This window comes from Pseudophryne corroboree, chromosome 7, assembly GCF_028390025.1.
Source record: "Pseudophryne corroboree isolate aPseCor3 chromosome 7, aPseCor3.hap2, whole genome shotgun sequence".
NCBI classification, from domain to species: domain Eukaryota; kingdom Metazoa; phylum Chordata; class Amphibia; order Anura; family Myobatrachidae; genus Pseudophryne; species Pseudophryne corroboree.
The window spans coordinates 176,574,947-176,596,565 of record NC_086450.1 but is presented as its reverse complement, the minus strand read 5'-3'; the positions used below and the strand labels follow the sequence as shown (position 1 = coordinate 176,596,565).

The 21,619-nt window shown below is 45.6% G+C and overlaps 1 protein-coding gene across 1 annotated transcript in view; it reads left to right on the top strand.

The window, feature by feature from the left end:
• The first annotated feature begins 900 nt into the window (after positions 1-900).
• LOC134944878 (unconventional myosin-X-like) overlaps positions 901-21,619 on the top strand; it is a 271,284-nt gene continuing 250,565 nt past the window's right edge. The window contains exon 1 of the mRNA XM_063933792.1: positions 901-1,499. Within this exon, the coding sequence (XP_063789862.1) occupies positions 1,479-1,499 (21 nt within the window). The 5' untranslated portion in view covers positions 901-1,478. The remainder of the gene's footprint in view (positions 1,500-21,619) is intronic.

Genomic DNA, 21,619 nt, shown 5'->3' with positions numbered 1-21,619 from the left:
TCACCATTGTACTTAACCGAGCTGCTTTGTGAGTGCGCACCTACCGGAGGATCTATATTCCTATTTTGACACATGAAAATGGTCGACACGTGAAAGGTCGACACATGAAAAGGTCGACGTGCGTTTTTTAACTTTTTTGGGTGTCGTTTTTTGCGTGAAGTGACTGGGAACCCCAATTAGTGCACCGCGTCCCCTCGCATGGCTCGCTTTGCTCGCCATGCTTCGGGCATGGTGCCTTCGCTTCGCTCGGCACAGATTACCGTTCCAATCGTAGTCCACGTGGATCGTAAAGTATGGAAAAGTTCCCCAAAAGAAAAAAGTTAAAAAAACTCATGTCGACCTTTTCATGTGTCGACCATTTTCATGTGTCGACCATGTGTCCATGTCGACCATGTCAATGTCGACCAATAGTGGTCGACCTAATGACTGTCGACCATGTGAACGGATACCGTTGCAAGCACCATTTACGCACCAAACTAATGCCTGTGTGGTACTAAATTTTAAAGTTTTCCTTATTTCATGAGTCGTATGAAATAACATCACGTACACTACTGCGTCAATTCAGAGACTTTTATTTATTTTTTATTATTAAAATGAATGTAAATAACACATTTGTCTGAATAATAAATAAAGAACCTGAACAGACCCTAAGAGCTAACAGTCTAAATATAAAACTGCTGAATTCAGGTAAAGGGTTAAGCATAGTACTATGATTTATTTAAATAAAAGCAAACACTTTGTGTCCATACAGAGCTGTATACACGCATTAGCTTCCCAAGCATGATCCGATCTCACACAATGAAACATCATCCTCTTTGTGTGTGTGACACACTCTCCATATAGCAGGGAGCATGAGTGTGTAGAGGAGGGGTTTTGCACTGCAAGCCTGGCCTCTATAGGCGGAGTAGTCTGAGAGCAGCTGAGTTCAGTTAAAATCCTGTCAATGCAAGATCCCTGAGTCAGAGAGAGATGTTGGTCTGTCTTGAAGGACCTGTGATTGAAGGTTATGCTATGGAGTCATAGATGGGTGGAATGCAGGTCTGTCTTCGGGTTATGTCCCCAATTAACACCTTTCATTGAGAACAAAGGACAGAGAGGGAGCTGGGATCATTTGCATGTCCTCCCTGTCTTGTCCGCTCATCAGCCTCCGTTATTGGAGAAGCAGGAGTTAGATGCTTATTAGCTATAATGAATAAGGATATCCTGACCATTGCGACTGTTTAATGACTACAGGGCGGAGGGACGTACACCGCGATTGCAAACCTCTCCCAGACTCCTTGCTGGATGTCCCTGACCCGTTATCGCCTATCATTGTCTGTGTGGATGCAGCTCTGACAGTTATTTTATTAACTAGCTATTGTCAGTGTCCTGGATTTATTTAGTAACCTGGAGTTGACACAGCACTGTGCAATTTCCATTTGTACATCACTGGAAGTGTGAGCCCTGGATTACCTACAAGCCGTGAGACTGAGGGAGACATGGATGAGTATGTTGTGGAGGTAAGTGTAGCAGGTATTGTGTATTCTCTTGGTAATAGGACATATATTTTCATATTTTTATTTTTTGCAAAATGATGCATGCTGTTGTGTTGAAGGGCTCATTCATATACTTGTGCTGGGAAAATAGGTAAAGATGCACTTAATTTAATTTGCTCTGTATATGCAATTTCCATTGATTGTGCTTTTTAGCTATACAGTACATCCTTGATTAAGTTGCATCCTTTTTAAGAACTCACTGGTTGGACCTGAACCATTGACTATCTAAACCTATTTCTAAAGCACTTTTCATGCTTTTATTGATGTGTGAAAGAGCCCTGAATGTCTAACTGGTAACTGTATGTAATATGTGACCAGGTAACCACAATCAGTGTGCAGTGTGGAGACACATGAGTTAGGTGAGGGAGGGTCTGCTTACCACACCCATCATCCCCCTGCAGGATGCTATAGAGGTCACTTCCAATGGTTTATATTAATGGGCTTTTGAACTGCATTGCAGGAGCCCTTGGCAGTCTCCTGTCCTGTGTTTTAGGAAAATGCATTACTGGTTCTCGGTACTGAAGGTTACAGGATCAGCAGTTTTCTGCAAGTGTTCCTTGCTGAATGTACTGTAGGGGGTTTGTGTGAACCGCATCCTTCTTTCAGATGTATAACATTTTGACCAACTGCGACAAATGGAAATGTCTTGAAATACTGGGGTCATTATCACCTCTCTCTATTGCTGAAGGTATACAAGTAACTGATAAGGGTGTTAGCACATGTGTCTCTTAAAGGTGTGTATCGCACTTGTGCTGTGCTCCCTGTATGTAGAAAACTGTGCAGTGCTTAGTAGATGACAGTGGGCACCCCCTTGCTGGAGTCACAGTAGTTGCAGATACCATCTGCTTTCCACAGGGGGTAGTATAGTAATCTGGTGTTAAGATAGGTGCACACTGTCTAATTATCAGGCTGATCAGCCAATTATATCGGATAGTGTGTATGCTGAAGCAGGGCCGGATCTAGGGGGGGGGGGGCGAAGAGGGCGACCCCCCCCCCCCCCCCTAACACAGTCATAACCACGCCCACTTTTGAGCAGAAGAGAGCTCTCCGGTGAAGCAGAACGATGTGCTGCAGCTTATACCACAGCAGCACAGAGGAGCCAGGAGAGCAAGGGTTACAGAGCATTTGCCCCTCGCTTGCTGGTGTGTGTGTACTAGGGCTAATAAATACAATTACCCCATAGCACAGTTACATGTACATAGAACAATCACAAAGCACTATCTCAGTCTCACTCAAAAAGTTCAGTCAGAATTGAGAGAGGAGGAGTTAGGATTGCATATGGGAGGAGTCAAGATTAAACAGTAAACCGCCCCCCCCCCTAAAGAAAAGTCTAGATCCGTCCCTGTGCTGAAGTGTTAGAACGCTTGACGGTGCTAATAACGGCTTCAGATGCTCCTGTAACGGTCAGTTCGGGAGGACTATATAACGTGTTCTGCACATGTTATATGATGCCTGATTTAACACTCTTGATCAAAGGAAAGTACACACGAAGCAAGAAATTTCTTGCTGTGTTCGGGTACATACCGATCTGATAATCGCTCTGTGGATCGGCTCGTTTTCATATACGCACACTTCATCAGGTAGTGTGTACCCAGCTTTACTGTACTCTTTATTAACCTCCACCATAGCACTTTACTGCTACTGCCTCTCTCCGTGAGGTGCCACCACCATATTCGTCTGCGCACAATAGGGCGATTCTCCGTGATGCACGTCTACACAAATTCAAACAATGTTCTTCTCCAAAATCCCAAGATTTTAGTGGGTCTTAAGTTATAGGGTAAGGCATTGCTACTAAGCAATTATGTTTTCATATAACAACAATTTCTTAACAGACCAGTTTAAAAGGCAAAAAACAATTAAAAGAGTGTGATGCACGGGACTTTATGTTCACTTTCTGGAGAAACGCACATTACCGCTTGTTACGAAGTAATCTTCGCTTTTTCTCTTGTGTACCTTGTGTAGGGTGCAAGGGAAAATGAGCAAAAATACATTGTTGCGGTGTGCCTTCGTGACAAGAGGCGCTCTGTGGAGGATTTGCCCCACACCGTTATTGCAATTTAAGGGGGTTCTGTACGGTATTTAAATGGTAGGTCGACCATTATTGGTCGACATGGACAAAAGGTTGTGTTGACCATTTTACCATGTCGACCTGTTATGGGTCGACCTAGTGACTGTCGACCTTTTCCAGGTCGACTCTATGATCCATACCCGTTCTGTACAGTATTGATGTGATATCTGTGCACTGCTTCTGTTCTGCAGTGCAGTCTTACAGATGGAGGGCTTTATAGCCTCTGTTCATCCTTCACGTAGACTTTTGTCATGCCTATTTATTCCTCATTGTTCCCCACTGTCTACCCTTCCTCTTTTTTACCTGGAAAAGAATGACAGTTCCTTACCTGAAAGCAGACACACTTTTTCTGTTTCCTTGGTGTTGCAGTGCTGTCTGGCTGTGCAGGAATTAATTAAATCTTACTCCTCACATCTATCCATCATTCATCTCTGTTATAGATCAGCGATCACTGCTGTCATTTTGTTCCAGAGCTGAAAGTTCAAGCGTTTTGATTCAATATTTCTTTATTAAATAAATGTAACAAAACTGTCATTGTCGACCACACAAAAAGACTTGAATGGGAGGCAGAAATAATTGCAACAGGTTTTTTTTATTCCTCCTCACAGATAACGTGTCACCCTCCTCCTCCCCCAGCCCCCCCTTCATGTATTTTTTATTTATTTTTTGGTTGTTTTAGAATACAGGTGCTGATGTTAGATTAAGCATCAACCTGCTACACTTCGTATTAGAGTGTCTTGTAATTTATTTCCCAGCACCCACTTCAGCTTTGTTCCCAAGGCCAATGGTTCCCTAACTGTGTGCCTCGGCACCATGGGGTGCCGCGGGTCACTTATACAGGGCCAGGAACAAATCAAATTATTTATGGTCAAAGTGATAGGCAAAACCAGTGCTAGTGGCTGCCAGTCAGAAAACATGCACAATCAGAAGCACAACTGTACTGCATCACATAACTGACCCTAAAGGGCCCCATACACTACAGCAACATGTTGGAGGCTAAAGTCTGATGCGATTTCCCATGAACCGCCCTGCAGGATCACATACGATACATCGTATGCAAAAGGGCCGCATACAATGTATCGTATGCGAACCCAGCCATGCCTGCGGGATCCGACACATCACGAGTCGCTGACTGACGCTAGAGGTCATAATTGACCCCTAGTGTCAGTGCGGCGCTGCTATGGGAGAGACTGGTGGCATTCATGTGAACGGGGGTCGGGAGACCGACAGTCACATGACCTCCACCACCATCCCGACGGCTCACTATCCCGATGGTTGGCATGCCGACCAACAGGGACTATTCCCACTCGTGGGTGTCCACGACACCCATAGAGTGGGAATAGAATCCGTGGTGACCGCAGGTCGCCACCGAGCCCGCAAGAAGCTTGCTGCACTCGCCCCTTCCCGCCGGGATCCCGGCGTCGGTAAGCTGACCGGCGATCTCCTGACCGCCAGTCACCCGTACTACACCCGGGAGAGACGTCATGATGTCTCTCCCATAGAGAGGAGCCAGCAGCGGCCAGAGACGGCAGCAGTCCGGAAGCAGGAGTGGGGCTGGTAAGTATTGTTTTTTTTTTTCCTTTTGTTTGGTTTTCTTGTTTTGCAAGTGGTGCTACTACTAGGGGCACATACTGGGGCACTGCTACTAGGGGGCACAGTTACGGGTGGAGGGTACAAGTACAGGGGGATAACTGTGGCCATGCACCTTCCCTGTGAAGAAGCCACGCCCCTATTTTTGAACGCTCACATTCGGCGCGCACCAACTCTGTTTTACCGTGGTGGTGGGGATGGGGGCCGTAGGAAACTTTCGCCCTGGGCTCCGCAAGGTCCAGGATCGGCCCTGCACGCAGTAATGCATGGCCACAAAACTACCTTAGTGGGCATGTATTAGGGGCTATCACTAAGTGCGGTCCACCATCTTCTTTACATGGGACACTGCCTTCTAGGTGCTTTCAGCTTTTAGGTTTGTGCTACCAGATTTTGAATTTATGAGCTGACATTACCTCAGAGGTAGCAACCTATGTCTCTTGTTCAGTTGTTGGGGTCCCAGCAGGTGCTACTAATCTCTGAGCCTGAGAGGGCATGCTGGGGCTCGTAGTACCGCAACACCTGCAGTCATACCGTGTCAATGTGGAGAAACAATATTGCATTCTGTGGGTGACATTTATGGGGTGTATTTAAAACGTTTTTAAAGTGCCTTTTCTGTGGGAAAATGCTGTGACCTTTATGAATAAATAAATAACTATTATAATAATGGGACCAGACGCCTGAAGCATTGTTGGCTGTACAAAGATAGGATATGAGATGCCCAGCTGTGCTACAGAGGGTGGGATCCTGTGACATGAGGTGCTTATCTGTATATATAATAAAGTAGCCTTTTTTAATTCAAAGGATGAAATGCAGAAATAATGTGCTATATTGATGTGTTTGTAAGCCGATATAGAATGACTACAAATAACAACACAAGTTTGACTGTAAATGTTCTGTAAATTTGTCATGATTAAAAATACTTCAAATGAAGATTGGGGGGGATTTTTCTATACACAGCAGGTTTCCAGTTACTATTACTCCCTCTGGCTACCTACTGAATGGATGCACTCAAAATAGTGATCTGCTGTAGTGTTCACCATGACAAGTGCTATGGGGGTAATTCCAAGTTGATCGCAGCAGGAATTCTGTTAGCAATTGGGCAAAACCATGTGCACTGCAGGGGAGGCAGATATAACATGTGCAGAGAGAGTTAGATTTGGGTGTGGTGTGTTCAATCTGCAATCTAAATTGCAGTGTAAAAATAAAGCAGCCAGTATTTACCCTGCACAGAAATAAAATAACCCACCCAAATCTAACTCTCTCTGCAAATGTTATATCTGCCCCCCTGCAGTGCACATGGTTTTGCCCAACTGCTAAAAAAATTTCCTGCTGCGATCAACTTGGAATTACCCCCTATATTTGTACCAGTTGGATGGTGGACACATCGTGTTGCTTCTATGATTATGGGGAAGATTTATCAAAACTTGAAGAGAAATAAAGTACAAAGCAATCATCTTAAAACTATCCTATTACAGGCTGTGTTTGAAAAATGACAGGAGCTTCCTGGTTGGTACTTTCAGCATTGAAGTAACATTTTTAATAAGCATACTATACAACTGTACGGAGCAGCTGACTGGTTGCCATGGGCAACTTCTCCACAGGCTCACTTCTCAACTCTTTTCACTGCTGCATGAATAGTCTCTCTCTCTCTCTCTCTCTCTCTCTCTCTCTCTCTCTCTCTCTCTCTCTCTCTCTCTCTCTCTCTCTCTCTCTCTCTCTCTCTCTCTCTCCTAATCCTGTATCTTTCTTTCTTTTTTTTTTTTTCTTAAACTGGCGCAAGTTTAATTACAGTTCTTATTGTAGGGATTGATCATAATTTTAATGACGGTTGACTTTGAATTTCTCTTTCAATGAAGTTAGCACAAGATATACCTGCTTGCAAGTAAATACCTTCAGCCATCATTAGCAGGCATGACTGATACCAGAGAACAAAAGCTTGCACTTGGTTGCAAAACTGTAAAATCGCACCTCTTAAGTTTTGTAAATTTATGGAAATTCTTGTATAAATTTTGTGTATGTCAGTAGATGATCTTTTATAAGACAACTTGTACGGAAGGGATCAATGGTTCTTTTTGTACTAATAACAATACTTTCTGCTTCTGTCAAATACAAAATACCCCATTTGGAACAGGCACATTTGCAAGAAACTCCTGTAACTTGGAAAAGCTGTGTCCTGTGAGCTCTATACAAGTAGAGTCTCACTTGTCATACTCCAGTATATTCCAGGGTTTTGAATGTTTATACTAATACAAAGAAGATATTTATTATAGCATATATAAATATTATCTTTGCATTAGTCCTTTTTTTATTTTTTCAATCACAAATTTTTTTTATTGAAAAGATATCATCAATGACAAATAGAGAACATAGACACAGTCAGAGTGCAGTAATAATAGGTACATATTGAAGCAATCTGGAACCTAGGTGAGAACAATCATTTGTACATAGAATTGCATAGGTTAGAAAAATCATACGCACTGGATTTTCAGCAGAAAACAAATGGGATATAGAAAAAGGGCATCCCTAAGGGCCAACCACTGGAACTCCTGGGAGAACTTGAAAAAAAAATCTAAAAATCAGGTGAAGAAGAGAAAGAAGGGATGGGGAAAGGAAGCGAGAGGAGGGAGGAAGAGAGGTAAAGATGATAAGAAAGGGGAGGAGACAGAAAAAAAATAGAGCAGAGAGCGAGTTGCGGGGAAGGACAAATAAGTGAAAGGGTAGGGAGTATTAGCGGAGTTCTGGAAGAGCCACTTGAAATTTAGCATACCAGGGTGTCCAAATACCGTGAAATTTGTCCACAGTGTTGTTCATCACGGAGGAAAGGTACTCCATCTTTTCTACAAACCAGATACGGCTCACAAGTTCATGACGGGTGGGTGGGGGTGGATTGTTGTCTAATTATTTTGATAGGCAAAACTCATCACATTTGCAGTGTTATACTGAAAATACAGGGACTGTCAGGGAGAGACCAGAGCTGAGCCGGCTATGGACCTAATTCAAACCTGATCGTAAATGTGCTAAATTTAGCTCATCTACGATCAGTCACACAGACATGCGGGTGGACGCCCAGCACAGGGCTAGTCCACCCCACGTGTCGGGCCCGACCCCCTCGCACAAGTACAAAAGCTTCGCACAGCAGCGATACTTTTGTATTTTAGGAGCAGCTCCCTGTTGTCACACAGCTGCCGTCGGCCCGCCCCCTCCCACCCAGCGACTGCCTCTGCCTGTCAATCATGCAGAGGCGATTGCAGGGCTGAGACAGCCGTCGGCTGTCTGGCATGCACCGGCGCACTGTGGCACCAGCGCATGCGCAGTTAAGACCTGATCGGCTGCTGTGCGAGAACGTACAGCAGCGATCAGGTCTGAATGAGGCCCTATGAGCACAGCCTCCCCTCTGTAATAGTCAGAAACTGCCAAAAAAGAGCTGTTGTTGTAGTGACCTGTTTTACGTGCTAATCATGTATTTTAGCCCTGTCCCTATGCAAATAGGATCCAATCGCAGCATTTTCCTCGCTACGGGTGGGACCTAATGGACACAATTAGCCTAGCCCCATCCCCGCCCACCTGCTTCTCCTCTCTAGGCATCTCCCAGTCCCAGAGAGTAAATATTCAAAGTAGGTAAGTATGGTTTAAGTTGGCCCAGGGGCAGGCATGCTTAAAAATAGAAATTTGCTCTCTAGGGCAAGTGTGAGATTTCAATGTTTGGACCATGAGTAAGAATCTAGAGGACAAAAGGGTTAGTGCAGTATGGTGGGTGCTCTCTGCCTGTCCTTTTACCTGCAACTTTCTGCAACAAACTTTTCATGTTTTTGGTTGGAAAGAAGAAATAAATTGTGATTATTATATACACTGCTCAAAAAAATAAAAGGAACACTAATATAACACGTCCTAGATCTGAATGAATTAAATATTCTTATTAAATACTTTGTTCTTTACACAGTGCTGACAACAAAATCACACAAAAATTATTAATGGAAATCAAATTTATTAACCCATGGAGGTCTGGATTTGGAGTCGCACTCAAAATTAAAGTGGAAAAACACACTACAGGCTGATCCAACTTTGATGTAATGTCCTTAAAACAAGTCAAAATGAGGCTCAGTAATGTGCGTGGCCTCCACGTGCCTGTATGACCTCCCTACAACACCTGGGCATGCTCCTGATGAGGTGGCGGGTGGTCTCCTGAGGGATCTCCTCCCAGACCTGGACTAAAGCATCCGCCAACTCCTGGACAGTCTGTGTTGCAACGTGGCGTTGGTGGATGGAGCGAGACATGATGTCCCAGATGTGCTCAATTGGATTCAGGTCTGGGGAACGGGCGGGCCAGTCCATAGCATCAATGCCTTCGTCTTGCAGGAACTGCTGACACACTCCAGCCACATGAGGTCTAGCATTGTCATGTATTAGGAGGAACCCAGGGCCAACCGCACCAGCATATGGTCTCACAAGGGGTCTGAGGATCTCATCTCGGTACCTAATGGCAGTCAGGCTACCTCTGGCGAGCACATGGTGGGCTGTGCGGCCCCCCAAAGAAATGCCACCCCACACCATTACTGACCCACTGCCAAACCGGTCATGCTCGAGGATGTTGCAGGCAGCAGAACGTTCTCCTTGGTGTCACCAGACTCTGTCACATGTGCTCAGTGAGAACCTGCTTTCAACTGTGAAGATCACAGGGCGCCAGTGGTGAATTTGCCAATCTTGGTGTTCTCTGGCAAATGCCAAACGTCCTGCACGGTGTTGGGCTGTAAGCACAACCCCCACCTGTGGATATCGGCCCTCATACCACCCTCATGCAGTCTGTTTCTGATCGTTTGAGTAGACACATGCACATTTGTGGCTTACTGGAGGTCATTTTGCAGGGCTCTGGCAGTGCTCCTCCTGTTCCTCCTTGCACAAAGGCGGAGGTAGCGGTCCTGCTGCTGGGTTGTTTGCCTCCTCCACGTCTCCTGATGTACTGGCCTGTCTCCTGGTAGCGCCTCCATGCTCTGGACACTACGCTGACAGACACAGTAAACTTTCTTGCCACAGCTTGCATTGATGTGCCATCCTGGATGAGCGGCACTACCTGAGCCACTTGTGTGGGTTGTAGACTCCGTCTCATGCTACCACTAGAGTGAAAGCACCGCCAGCTTTCAAAAGTGACCAAAACATCATCCAGGAGCTGAGAAGTGGTCAGCGGTCGCCACCTGCAGAACAACTCCTTTATTGGGGGTGTCTTGCTAATTGCCTATAATTTCCACCTGTTGTCTATTCCATTTGCACAACAGCATGTGAAATTGATTGTCAATCAGTGTTGCTTCCTAAGTGGACAGTTTGATTTCACAGAAGTGTGATTGACTTGGTGTTACATTGTGTTGTTTAAGTGTTCCTTTTATTTTTCTCTAACGTCCTAAGTGGATGCTGGGGACTCCGTAAGGACCATGGGGAATAGCGGCTCCGCAGGAGACTGGGCACATCTAAAAGCTTTAGGACTATCTGGTGTGCACTGGCTCCTCCCCCTATGACCCCCCTCCAAGCCTCAGTTAGATCTCTGTGCCCGAATGAGAAGGGTGCACACTAGGGGCTCTCCTGAGCTTCTTAGTGAAAGTTTTAGTTTAGGTTTTTTATTTTCAGTGAGACCTGCTGGCAACAGGCTCACTGCATCGAGGGACTAAGGGGAGAAGAAGCGAACTCACCTGCGTGCAGAGTGGATTGGGCTTCTTAGGCTACTGGACATTAGCTCCAGAGGGACGATCACAGGCCCAGCTTGGATGGGTCCCAGAGCCGCGCCGCCGGCCCCCTTACAGAGCCAGAAGGCAGAAGAGGTCCGGAAAATCGGCGGCAGAAGACGTCCTGTCTTCAACAAGGTAGCGCACAGCACTGCAGCTGTGCGCCATTGCTCTCAGCACACTTCACACTTCGGTCACTGAGGGTGCAGGGCGCTGGGGGGGGGGGCGCCCTGAGACGCAATAAAAACACCTTGGATGGCAAAAAATGCATCACATATAGCTCCTGGGCTATATGGATGCATTTAACCCCTGCCAGAATACATAGAAAAACGGGAGATAGGCTCCGCCCCCTTCTCGGCGGCCTTATCTCCTCAGCACACTGGCGCCATTTTCCCTCACAGCTCCGTTGGAGGGAAGCTCCCTGGCTCTCCCCTGCAGTCACTACACTACAGAAAGGGTTAAAAAAGAGAGGGGGGCACAAATTAGGCACAGTATTAACTATACAGCAGCTATAAGGGGAAAAACACTTATATAAGGTTATCCCTGTGTGTGTGTATGTATGTATATATATATATATATATATATATATATATATATATATATATATATATATAGCTAGCGCTCTGGTGTGTGCTGGCAAACTCTCCCTCTGTCTCCCCAAAGGGCTAGTGGGGTCCTGTCCTCTATCAGAGCATTCCCTGTGTGTGCTGTATGTCGGTACTTTTGTGTCGACATGTATGAGGAGAAAAATGATGTGGAGACGGAGCAGATTGCTTGTAATAGTGATGTCACCCCCTAGGGGGTCGACACCTGAGTGGATGAACTGTTGGAAGGAATTACGTGACAGTGTCAGCTCTGTATAAAAGACAGTGGTTGACATGAGACAGCCGGCTACTCAGCTTGTGCCTGTCCAGACGTCTCATAGGCCGTCAGGGGCTCTAAAGCGCCCGTTACCTCAGATGGCAGATATAGACGCCGACACGGATACTGACTCCAGTGTCGACGGTGAAGAGACGAATGTGACTTCCAGTAGGGCCACACGTTACATGATTGAGGCAATGAAAAATGTTTTACACATTTCTGATAATACGAGTACCACCAAAAAAGGGGTATTATGTTCGGTGAGGAAAAACTACCTGTAGTTTTCCTGAATCTGAGAAATTAAATGAGGTGTGTGATGATGCGTGGGTTTCCCCCGATAACAACTGATAATTTCTAAAATGTTATTGGCATTATATCCTTTCCCGCCAGAGGTTAGGGTGCGTTGGGAAACACCCCCTAGGGTGGATAAAGCGCTCACACGCTTGTAAGGGCTCTACCTTCGCCTGAGATGGCCGCCCTTAAGGATCCTGCTGATAGAAAGCAGGAGGGTATCCTAAAATGTATTTACACACATACTGGTGTTATACTGCGACCAGCAATCGCCTCAGCCTGGATGTGCAGTGCTGGGTTGGCGTGGTCGGATTCCCTGACTGAAAATATTGATACCCTAGATAGGGACAGTATATTTTTGCCTATAGAGCATTTAAAAGATGCATTTCTATATATGCGTGATGCACAGCGGAATATTTGCCGACTGGCATCAAGTCTAAGCGCGTTGTCCATTTCTACCAGTAGAGGGTTATGGACACGTCAGTGGTCAGGTGATGCGTATTCCAAACGGCATTTGGAAGTATTGCTTTATTAAGGGAGGAGTTATTTGGGGTCGGTCTTTCAGACCTAGTGGCCACGGCAACAGCTGGGAATTCCACGTTTGTACCCCAGGTCGCCTCTCAACATGAGAAGACGCCGTATTATCAGGCGCAGTCTTTTCGTGGACAAGCGGGCAAAAGGTTCCTCATTTCTGCCCCGTGACAGAGGGAGAGGAAAAAGGCTGCAGAAATCAGCCAGTTCCCAGGAACAGAAACCCTCTCCCGCCTCTGCCAAGCCCTCAGTATACGCTGGGGCTTTACAAGCAGAATCAGGCACGGTGGGGGGCCCGTCTCAATGAATTTCAGCGCGCAGTGGGCTCACTCGCAAGTAGACCCCTGGATCCTTCAGGTGATATCTCAGGGGTACAAATTAGAATTCGAGACGTCTCCCCCTCGCCGTTTCCTAAAGTCGGCTTTACCGATGTCTCCTTCTGACAGGGAGACAGTTTTGGAAGCCATTCACAAGCTGTATTCCCAGCAGGTGATAATCAAGATACCCCTCCTGCAACAGGGAACGGGGTATTATTCCACACTGTTGTGGTACCGAAGCCGGACGGCTCGGTGAGACCGATTCTAAATCTAAAATCTTTGAACACTTACATACAGAGGTTCAAATTCAAGATTGAGTCACTCAGAGCAGTGATTGCGAACCTGGAAGAAGGGGACTACATGATGTCTCGGGACATCAAGGATGCTTACCTTCATGTCAAAATTTACCCTTCTCACCAAGGGTACCTCAGGTTTATGGTACAGAACTGTCACTATCAGTTCAGACGCTGCCGTATGGATGGTCCACGGCACCCTGGGTCTTTACCAAGGTAATGGCCGAAATGATGATATTCCTTCGAAGGAAGTGAATTTTAGTTATCCCTTACTTGGACAATTCCCTGATAAGGGTAAGATCCAGGGAACAGTTGGAGGTCGGTGTAGCACTATCTCAGGTAGTGTTGCGGCAGCACGATTGGATTCTCAATATTCCAAAATCGCACCTGGTTCCGACGACGTGTCTTCTGTTCCTAGGGATGATCCTGGACACAGTCCAGAAAAAGGTGTTTCTCCCGGAGGAGAAAGCCAGGGAGTTATCCGAGCTAGTCAGGAACCTCCTAAAACCGAGCCAAGTCTCAGTGCATCAATGCACAAGGGTTCTGGGTAAAATGGTGGCTTCCTACGAAGCAATCCCATTCGGCAGATTCCACGCAAGAACTTTCCAGTGGGACCTGCTGGACAAATGGTCCGGGTCGCATCTTCAGATGCATCAGCGGATAACCCTGTCACCAAGGACAAGGGTGTCCCTCCTGTGGTGGTTGCAGAGTGCTCATCTTCTAGAGGGCCGCAGATTAGGCATTCTGGACTGGTGGGGAGCAGTCACACAGGGAAGGAATATTCAGGGCTTATGGTCAAGCCTGGAGACATCACTTCACATAAATATCCTGAAGCTAAGGGCCATTTACAATGCTCTAAGCTTAGCAAGACCTCTGCTTCAAGGTCAGCCGGTGTTGATCCAGTCGGACAACATCACGGCAGTCACCCACGTAAACAGACAGGGTGGCACAAGAAGCAGGAGGGCAATGGCAGAAGCTGCAAGGATTCTTCGCTGGGCGGAAAATCATGTGATAGCACTGTCCGCAGTATTCATTCCGGGAGTGGACAACTGGGAAGCAGACTTCCTCAGCACGACCTCCACCCGGGAGAGTGGGGACTTCACCCAGAAGTCTTCCACATGATTAAAAACTCGACAGGTATTGCGCCAGGTCCAGGGACCCTCAGGCAATAAGCTGTAGACGCTCTGGTAACACCGTGGGTGTACCAGTCAGGGTATGTGTTCCCTCCTCTGCCTCTCATACCCAAGGTACTGAGATTGATAAGATGGAGAGGAGTAAGCACTATATTCGTGGTTCCGGATTGGCCAAGAAGGACTTGGTAACCGGAACTTCAAGAGATGCTCACGGAGGATCCGTGGCCTCTACCTCTAAGAAGGGACCTGCTCCAGCAAGGACCCTGTCTGTTCCAAGACTTACCGCGGCTGCGTTTGACGGCATGGCGGTTGAACGCCGGATCCTGAAGGGAAAAAAAGGCATTCCGGATGAAGTCATCCCTATCCTGATCAAAGCCAGGAAGGATGTAACCGCAAAAACATTATCACCGCAATTGGCGAAAATATGTTGCGTGGTGCGAGGCCAGTAAGGCCCGACGGAGGAAATTCAACTGGGTCGATTCCTACATTTCCTGCAAACAGGAGTGTCTATGGGCCTGAAATTGGGGTCCATTAAGGTTCAAATTTCGGCCCTGTCAATTTTCTTCCATAAAAGAACTAGCTTCAGTCCCTGAAGTTCAGACGTTTGTAAAAGAGGTACTGCATATACAGCCTCCTTTTGTGCCTCCAGTGGCACTTTGGGATCTCAATGTAGTTTTGGGTTCCAAAAGTCACATTGGTTTGAACCACTTAAATCTGTGGAGTTAAAATATCTCACATGGAAAGTGGTCATGCTGTTGGCCCTGGCCTGGGCCAGGCGCGTGTCAGAATTGGCGGCTTTATCCTGAAAAAGCCCTTATCTGATTTTCCATTCGGACAGGGCGGAATTGAGGACTCGTCCTCAGTTTCTCCCCAAGGTGGTTTCAGCGTTTCACCTGAACCAACCTATTGGTGGTGCCTGCGGCTACTAGGGACTTGGAGGCCTCCAAGTTGCTAGACGTTGTCAGTGCCCTGAAAATATATGTCTCCAGGACGGCTGGAGTCAGGAAATCTGACTCGCTGTTTATCCTGTATGCACCCAACAAGCTGGGTGCTCCTGCTTCTAAGCAGACTATTGCTCGTTGGATTTGTAGTACAATTCAGCTTGCACATTCTGTGGCAGGCCTGCCACAGCCAAAAATCTGTAAATGCCCACTCCACAAGGAAGGTGGGCTCATCTTGGGCGGCTGCCCGAGGGGTCTCGGCTTTACAACTTTGCCGAGCAGCTACTTGGTCAGGAGCAAATACGTTTGTAAAATTCTACAAAATTGATATCCTGGCTGAGGAGGACCTGGAGTTCTCTCATTTGGTGCTGCAGAGTCATCCGCACTCTCCCGCCCGTTTGGGAGCTTTGGTATAATCCCCATGGTCCTTACGGAGTCCCCAGCATCCACTTAGGACGTTAGAGAAAATAAGAATTTACTTACCGATAATTCTATTTCTCATAGTCCGTAGTGGATGCTGGGCGCCCGTCCCAAGTGCGGATTGTCTGCAATACTGGTACATAGTTATTGTTACAAAAATCGGGTTATTATTGTTGTGAGCCATCTTTCAGAGGCTCCTCTGTTATCATGCTGTTAACTGGGTTTCAGATCACAAGTTATACGGTGTGATTGGTGTGGCTGGTATGAGTCTTACCCGGGATTCAAAATCCTTCCTTATTGTGTACGCTCGTCCGGGCACAGTATCCTAACTGAGGCTTGGAGGGGGGTCATAGGGGGAGGAGCCAGTGCACACCAGATAGTCCTAAAGCTTTCTTTAGATGTGCCCAGTCTCCTGCGGAGCCGCTATTCCCCATGGTCCTTACGGAGTCCCCAGCATCCACTACGGACTATGAGAAATAGAATTATCGGTAAGTAAATTCTTATTTTTTGAGCAGTGTATTTATATATGGTAACAAAGTATATACTGTTGCACCTTTGTATAATATCCACAGTAACCATCGGGTGTGTGTGTGTGTGTGTGTGTGTGTGTGTGTGTGTGTGTGTGTGTGTGTGTGTGTGTGTGTGTAAATCTGGCTCTGATACTATCCATTGACCTCAATGCATGTCACTGCTATGAGGGAGTCAGTGGAGATCCAAAGCTGCCCACTGATTGTTCTAGACCTCCAGCCATCTAAAAACATGATACTGGTTCTTCTGTAAAACTATCAGATGCCACTAATCTGTATGTTCCTTTTTTATAAGATGACTTGTGGTTAGACTGAATGCTAGCAGCTGCTAATATAGGGCTATAATAAGTTTTTATATAGCCCAGAAAATCTTCGTAGAAATCCCTGGCCCTTAGCCAGTGTATTTTTACCTGGGAAAAGAAAAAGGATAGCCTGCTTGCAAGGCTATCAGATTGTTTCTACAGGCTTCGGGATCCGAGCGATCAGGAGACCCACACCAGAATATTGACAGCTGGTGAAATACCGCCAGATGAAATCCTGACCACCGCAGGTTATTCCCACTCGGTTGTTTGGTCCACGCCACCAACCAAGTCCCGAATCGTGGCGAGCGGATTTGCTACCGGGATTTCGACAGACGGGATGCCACTGCCAGTATATTGACAGCTGGCATCCCGTCTGCTGGTAAAACATATGTATTCCATTTCTACTTTCCATTTCTTTAATCTGCAAATATGTTTGATCCACAAGACAACAGCAGTAAGGACTAGAGCTTTGTCCTAAAGGAAATATTTGAAATGTATTCGAGTATTTATTCATCCACACAGTATGGAGGCAGCCATATTGTACTGGCAAGCCTCACTGATGATGTTGGTTCCTAGGAAATTGATATTCTCATGAATCATGGATATTGGTTCATTCTAGTTCTCCCGGGCAGGGTGCGCCCTACCATCTGTCTCATGTCTGCACCATCATCATCAGTCTTTGTCGGGAATTCAATTGTTTTTGGGCCCCCGCATCTCCCGTCTAGTGACAGGAATTATTCCATTGTTTGCAGTCACGATGGGCGAGTATTCTTCAGGTGCCCATTATTTCTGCTTGCACCCTCCTGAGGTGCCGAGCAGAAATCTATGAAAAGTCTATTTGTGGGCGCCCAATACTTTGCACGGGATTAGCTGCTTTATGCCTCTAAACCCGGTGCATTTAGGCGCGATAAGTGATGGGCACCCATAGCACTCGTGCCCATTTGCAGAACAATTGAATATCGCTGGTCAAGCGCCCATTACTTAAATGCATCAAAAAATAGAGTTCCCACCTTTTGGATGTTTGTTTTGTTTTTTTTCTTATAAATTATTTGAAGCAGATGATGTGCAGGCAATGCGTGTACTTTTAATATACATAAATAAAACCTTGGGACGCTCTATATAATTCTTGCAGATGTTTCAGACGTATTCAGCAGTTAAATTAAATGCATAAAGCATTGAGATGTCCTGTGCAATACAGGTTTCTGATTAGCACTGTCAGACATTTAATCCCCCCACCCCCTCTGTGCCTGCCACTCCCTCACTATAATGTACGTTTCCATTACTTTGATTAATATAGATTTTGGTTCAGTGTAAATGCTCTGCGTGTTTGCCTAGAGCACTAAGAGTTAACACAGTGACATTCTCTCTTCCCATTAGGCCCCCCTTGCCTGCACTAGTTCTCCCTGGGAATATCCCCCTTTTTTCCAATCTCTGTTCCCCCTCCCCTGTACTCTCTCATCCATTAGCAGATTCCTGCCATCCGCCTCATATTTTATTCATTCTGTGTTTTGGTATGAAAGCCATGTATGAGTCTGGCTCTGCAATCATAGCATCTTCCACATTATCACACAGCAATATTCACTGGGTAACAATCCATGCCCCGTGCTCGCTCATCAATGTCCGGTGGGCATTCTTTTTTCTTTTCACAAATGGGACATTTTATCTTGACAGTCATTGCAGGCAGGTGATTCTGCATTTCTCAACTCTCGTATGCCTGAATTTGGTAAACGTTTGATACAGATGTGTCCTTTTTGTATCGTGGCTTCAATTGCACCAAATAGCCCCCCTCAGCATGCCAAGTTCCATGGTACTTGACTGCGCAGATCATCTTTTTCTCTGAAAATGTGCATCTTCTTTGCATAAATAAACTGGGAGTAACAGAACTGCATTGCTAGTATACACTGATCAGTAGGATGTGTGACTGAATCTGTGTAAGTTGGGTTCCGATGCAGCGACCGCAGCTTCTCCGTTGTGCTTCATCCGCGACTTTATTATTATTATTTATTACTAGTTATTTATAAAGCGAACACATATTCCGCAGCGCTTTACAGGGAATATTTTGTCCAATCGCATCAATCCCTGCCCTAGTTTACGGCCTATATTCCCTATCGCATGTACAGGCAGACACATTCACGCTAGGGTTCATTTTTTGTGTTAGAAGACAATTAACCTAACAGTATATTTTTGGATTGTGGGAGGAAACTGGAGTACCCGGAGGAAACCCACGCCAGCACGGTGAGAATATACAAACTCCACACAGTTAAGGCCATGGTGGGAATCAATCTCATGGCGTCAACTCTGTGAGGCAGTAATGCTAACCTTTACACTGTCCATTCTGACTTTGTGTATAAAATGTATTCCTGTGCGGTTAAAGTCACAGCCTAGGGTCTCGTGTAAACTGTGAGCGGATTTTTACTGCCTCTGCTATGCGACTAATATGCAACATGTTAATAAAAGTATGTTATGCTACTCCTCTAGGAGCGTCTTGTTGCGCCAGGTGTCTTGTGCCTTATGGAGTAAAGACACCAGTGTATGAGGACATAGCTGTATGTTCGATACTGGGGAGAAATCCTTAGGAGGTCACCTTTAACTGAAGGAAAAATGATCTGGAAAAATCTGCTTTGGTCGGGGCCCCTGTGACAAGCGGTGTATGTAAATATCTTCTCGCAGTTCATTGATGCTCTTCTACAGATCTGTACAGAAACTTTTCCTTATTATGGTCATTTATGCCTTCATATGTCAGTGGTCACAAGAAACATCTTGCATGTCCCTGTTTGACCATTTTAAATGCTGCATGGCATGGTCGTCTCCGTTGCAAATTTTCAAACCCCTTATAGGTTGAAACTTTAGAATGCACAGGTTCTGCAAGACTATTCATGGTCCATTCTGATTTTTCTGTATTAATAGTCTGCTTACTCCATCTCTGTCCTAGTACCTCTCACACGTGTGGCTGTCATATAGGTTAATGTAACTACTATTCTCTATAGGGGCAGCTGATAATATTTAAACGCCAGAGTGGAAGGTGTGTACATAGAGCTTTAGAGCTCGTATCTGCATGTGTCTGACTGACAATGGAAATTGTTTTGTCCCCCCCATATGGGTTTTTGCGTAAAATCTGGATGAAAATCTCCTCAAACTCTAAACTGTTGCGGTACATATCTACCCACAACACATATCCTGCTGAGGCCTATGTAACGCCCCCATCTTCCCCCCATTAACACACGGTTTCTGTACAATTGAGCTCCCTGCTATTTCTGGAACGCCTTCCTTATTTGTTAATCTGGCCAGCTAGCTAGACCTACCTTCTCTGCATCCCACGCTGCACATCTGCTGTAACGCACCTTTCCACAGCTCCTGCCCACCATGTTTTCAGTTCCTCTTTGGTACTCATATGACTTATTGGGGGAGATATATATCATCTTGGAGAGAGAGAAAATAATGTACCGATCAATCGGCTTCGAACTGTCATTTTACACACCGGGCTAGAAATATTACTAAAGATGATTGGATGGTATGGGCAACTTTATCTCTCTCCCACCTTTGCTAACTCTCTTCAATGCTCATGGGATGATCAGGCGCTCAGCAGGTAACCCTGTGGTTACTGCATGAAGAGTGCAGGGAATGCGGATATAAGAACAGCAGGAGGGGCTATTGCTGAGTCAGTGGAAGGAAATGCAAGGGGGAAGATGTTTGGGCATATTGCTTAGTAAGACATAAGTGGGGTCAGGACATGGGAGACAAATGTACATGATCCGTCTGTCTCTCCCACTGTAAAGGAAACTGTTCACGTTTGAAGTCAGAGCTGTTGACATCCTGAAATCTCTTATGGAAGCATTTGGAAATTCCAGGAATCATTGTATTTTGCTACATACTGTATGTACAATTCCAGTACTTGTGGCCTGAAATATGTGTCCTTTTCATTGTACTGCTCTGCAGTGCCATATAAATGAAGATGTCTCAATCGCTGTAACTGTGACAAATACTTTTTATTTTATTTTATAAAAGCTATGTATTATGACTAGTTTTATTGTATGCATGCATTCACTTATTTTAATTATAGATGATTGGGTTCGGTTCTCTGAGAACCGAACCCTACCGAACATCACGTCAGACTTTGAAACCAGAACGAGGCAAAAAGTCATCATCCAGCTGTTTGGATTCTCGCGATATTCGGACTTTGTATATTTTGCGGCTCCCGCACCGCCATCTTCACTCCAGTCCTGGAGAGTGTAGCGAGAGGACGTGTCTGTGCGGGAAGGTGGGGTGGCGACCTGCTCTTTTGTATCATTCCAGTGGTGCGGTCTTGTGCTGCATCAGTCCAGTCACTCCAGTGGTGGTGTCCTGTGCTGCCATAAGTCCAGTGGTGCTGCTGTATAAGTCCAAGGGTACTGCCGTATAAGTCCAATGGTGCTGTCCTGTTCTGTCTATTATTTACTGCAAATAAAGGGTTTATTAATATTTAATCCAAATAATTTTTACAGGGTTTGCCCTCTGTGGTGTAGGGGTACGCTCTCCTGTGCGGCAAATTATTAAAATAACTCCAAATAAAATAAGGGTTGTTATTATTATCCAAATAATTTTTACAGGCTTTACCGTGTGTGGTTTAGGGGTATTCTCTCCTGTGCTGCATATTACGTAACAATGCCAAATAAAAGGGTTATTATCTAAATAATTTTTACATGGTTTGCCCTGTGTGCTGTAGGGGTACGCTCCCCTGTGCTGCATATTATTATAACAACTCCAAATAAAAAGGTTATTATCCAAATAATTTTTACAGGCTTTGCTGTGTGTGTGTGTGTGTGTGTGTGTGTGTGTGTGTATGGTTTAGGGGTACGCTCTCCTGTGCTACATGTTGTTATATAACTCCAGAAAAATAATGGAGAACAAAAATTTGGAGGATAAAATAGGGAAAGATCAAGAACCACTTCCTCCTAGTGCTGAAGCTGCTGCCACTAGTCATGACATAGATGATGAAATGCCATCAATGTTGTCTGCCAATGCCGATGCCCAATGTCATAGTAGAGGGCATGTAAAATCCAAAAAAGCCAAAGTTCAGTAAAATGACCCCCAAAAAATAAATTTAAATCGTCTGAGGAGAA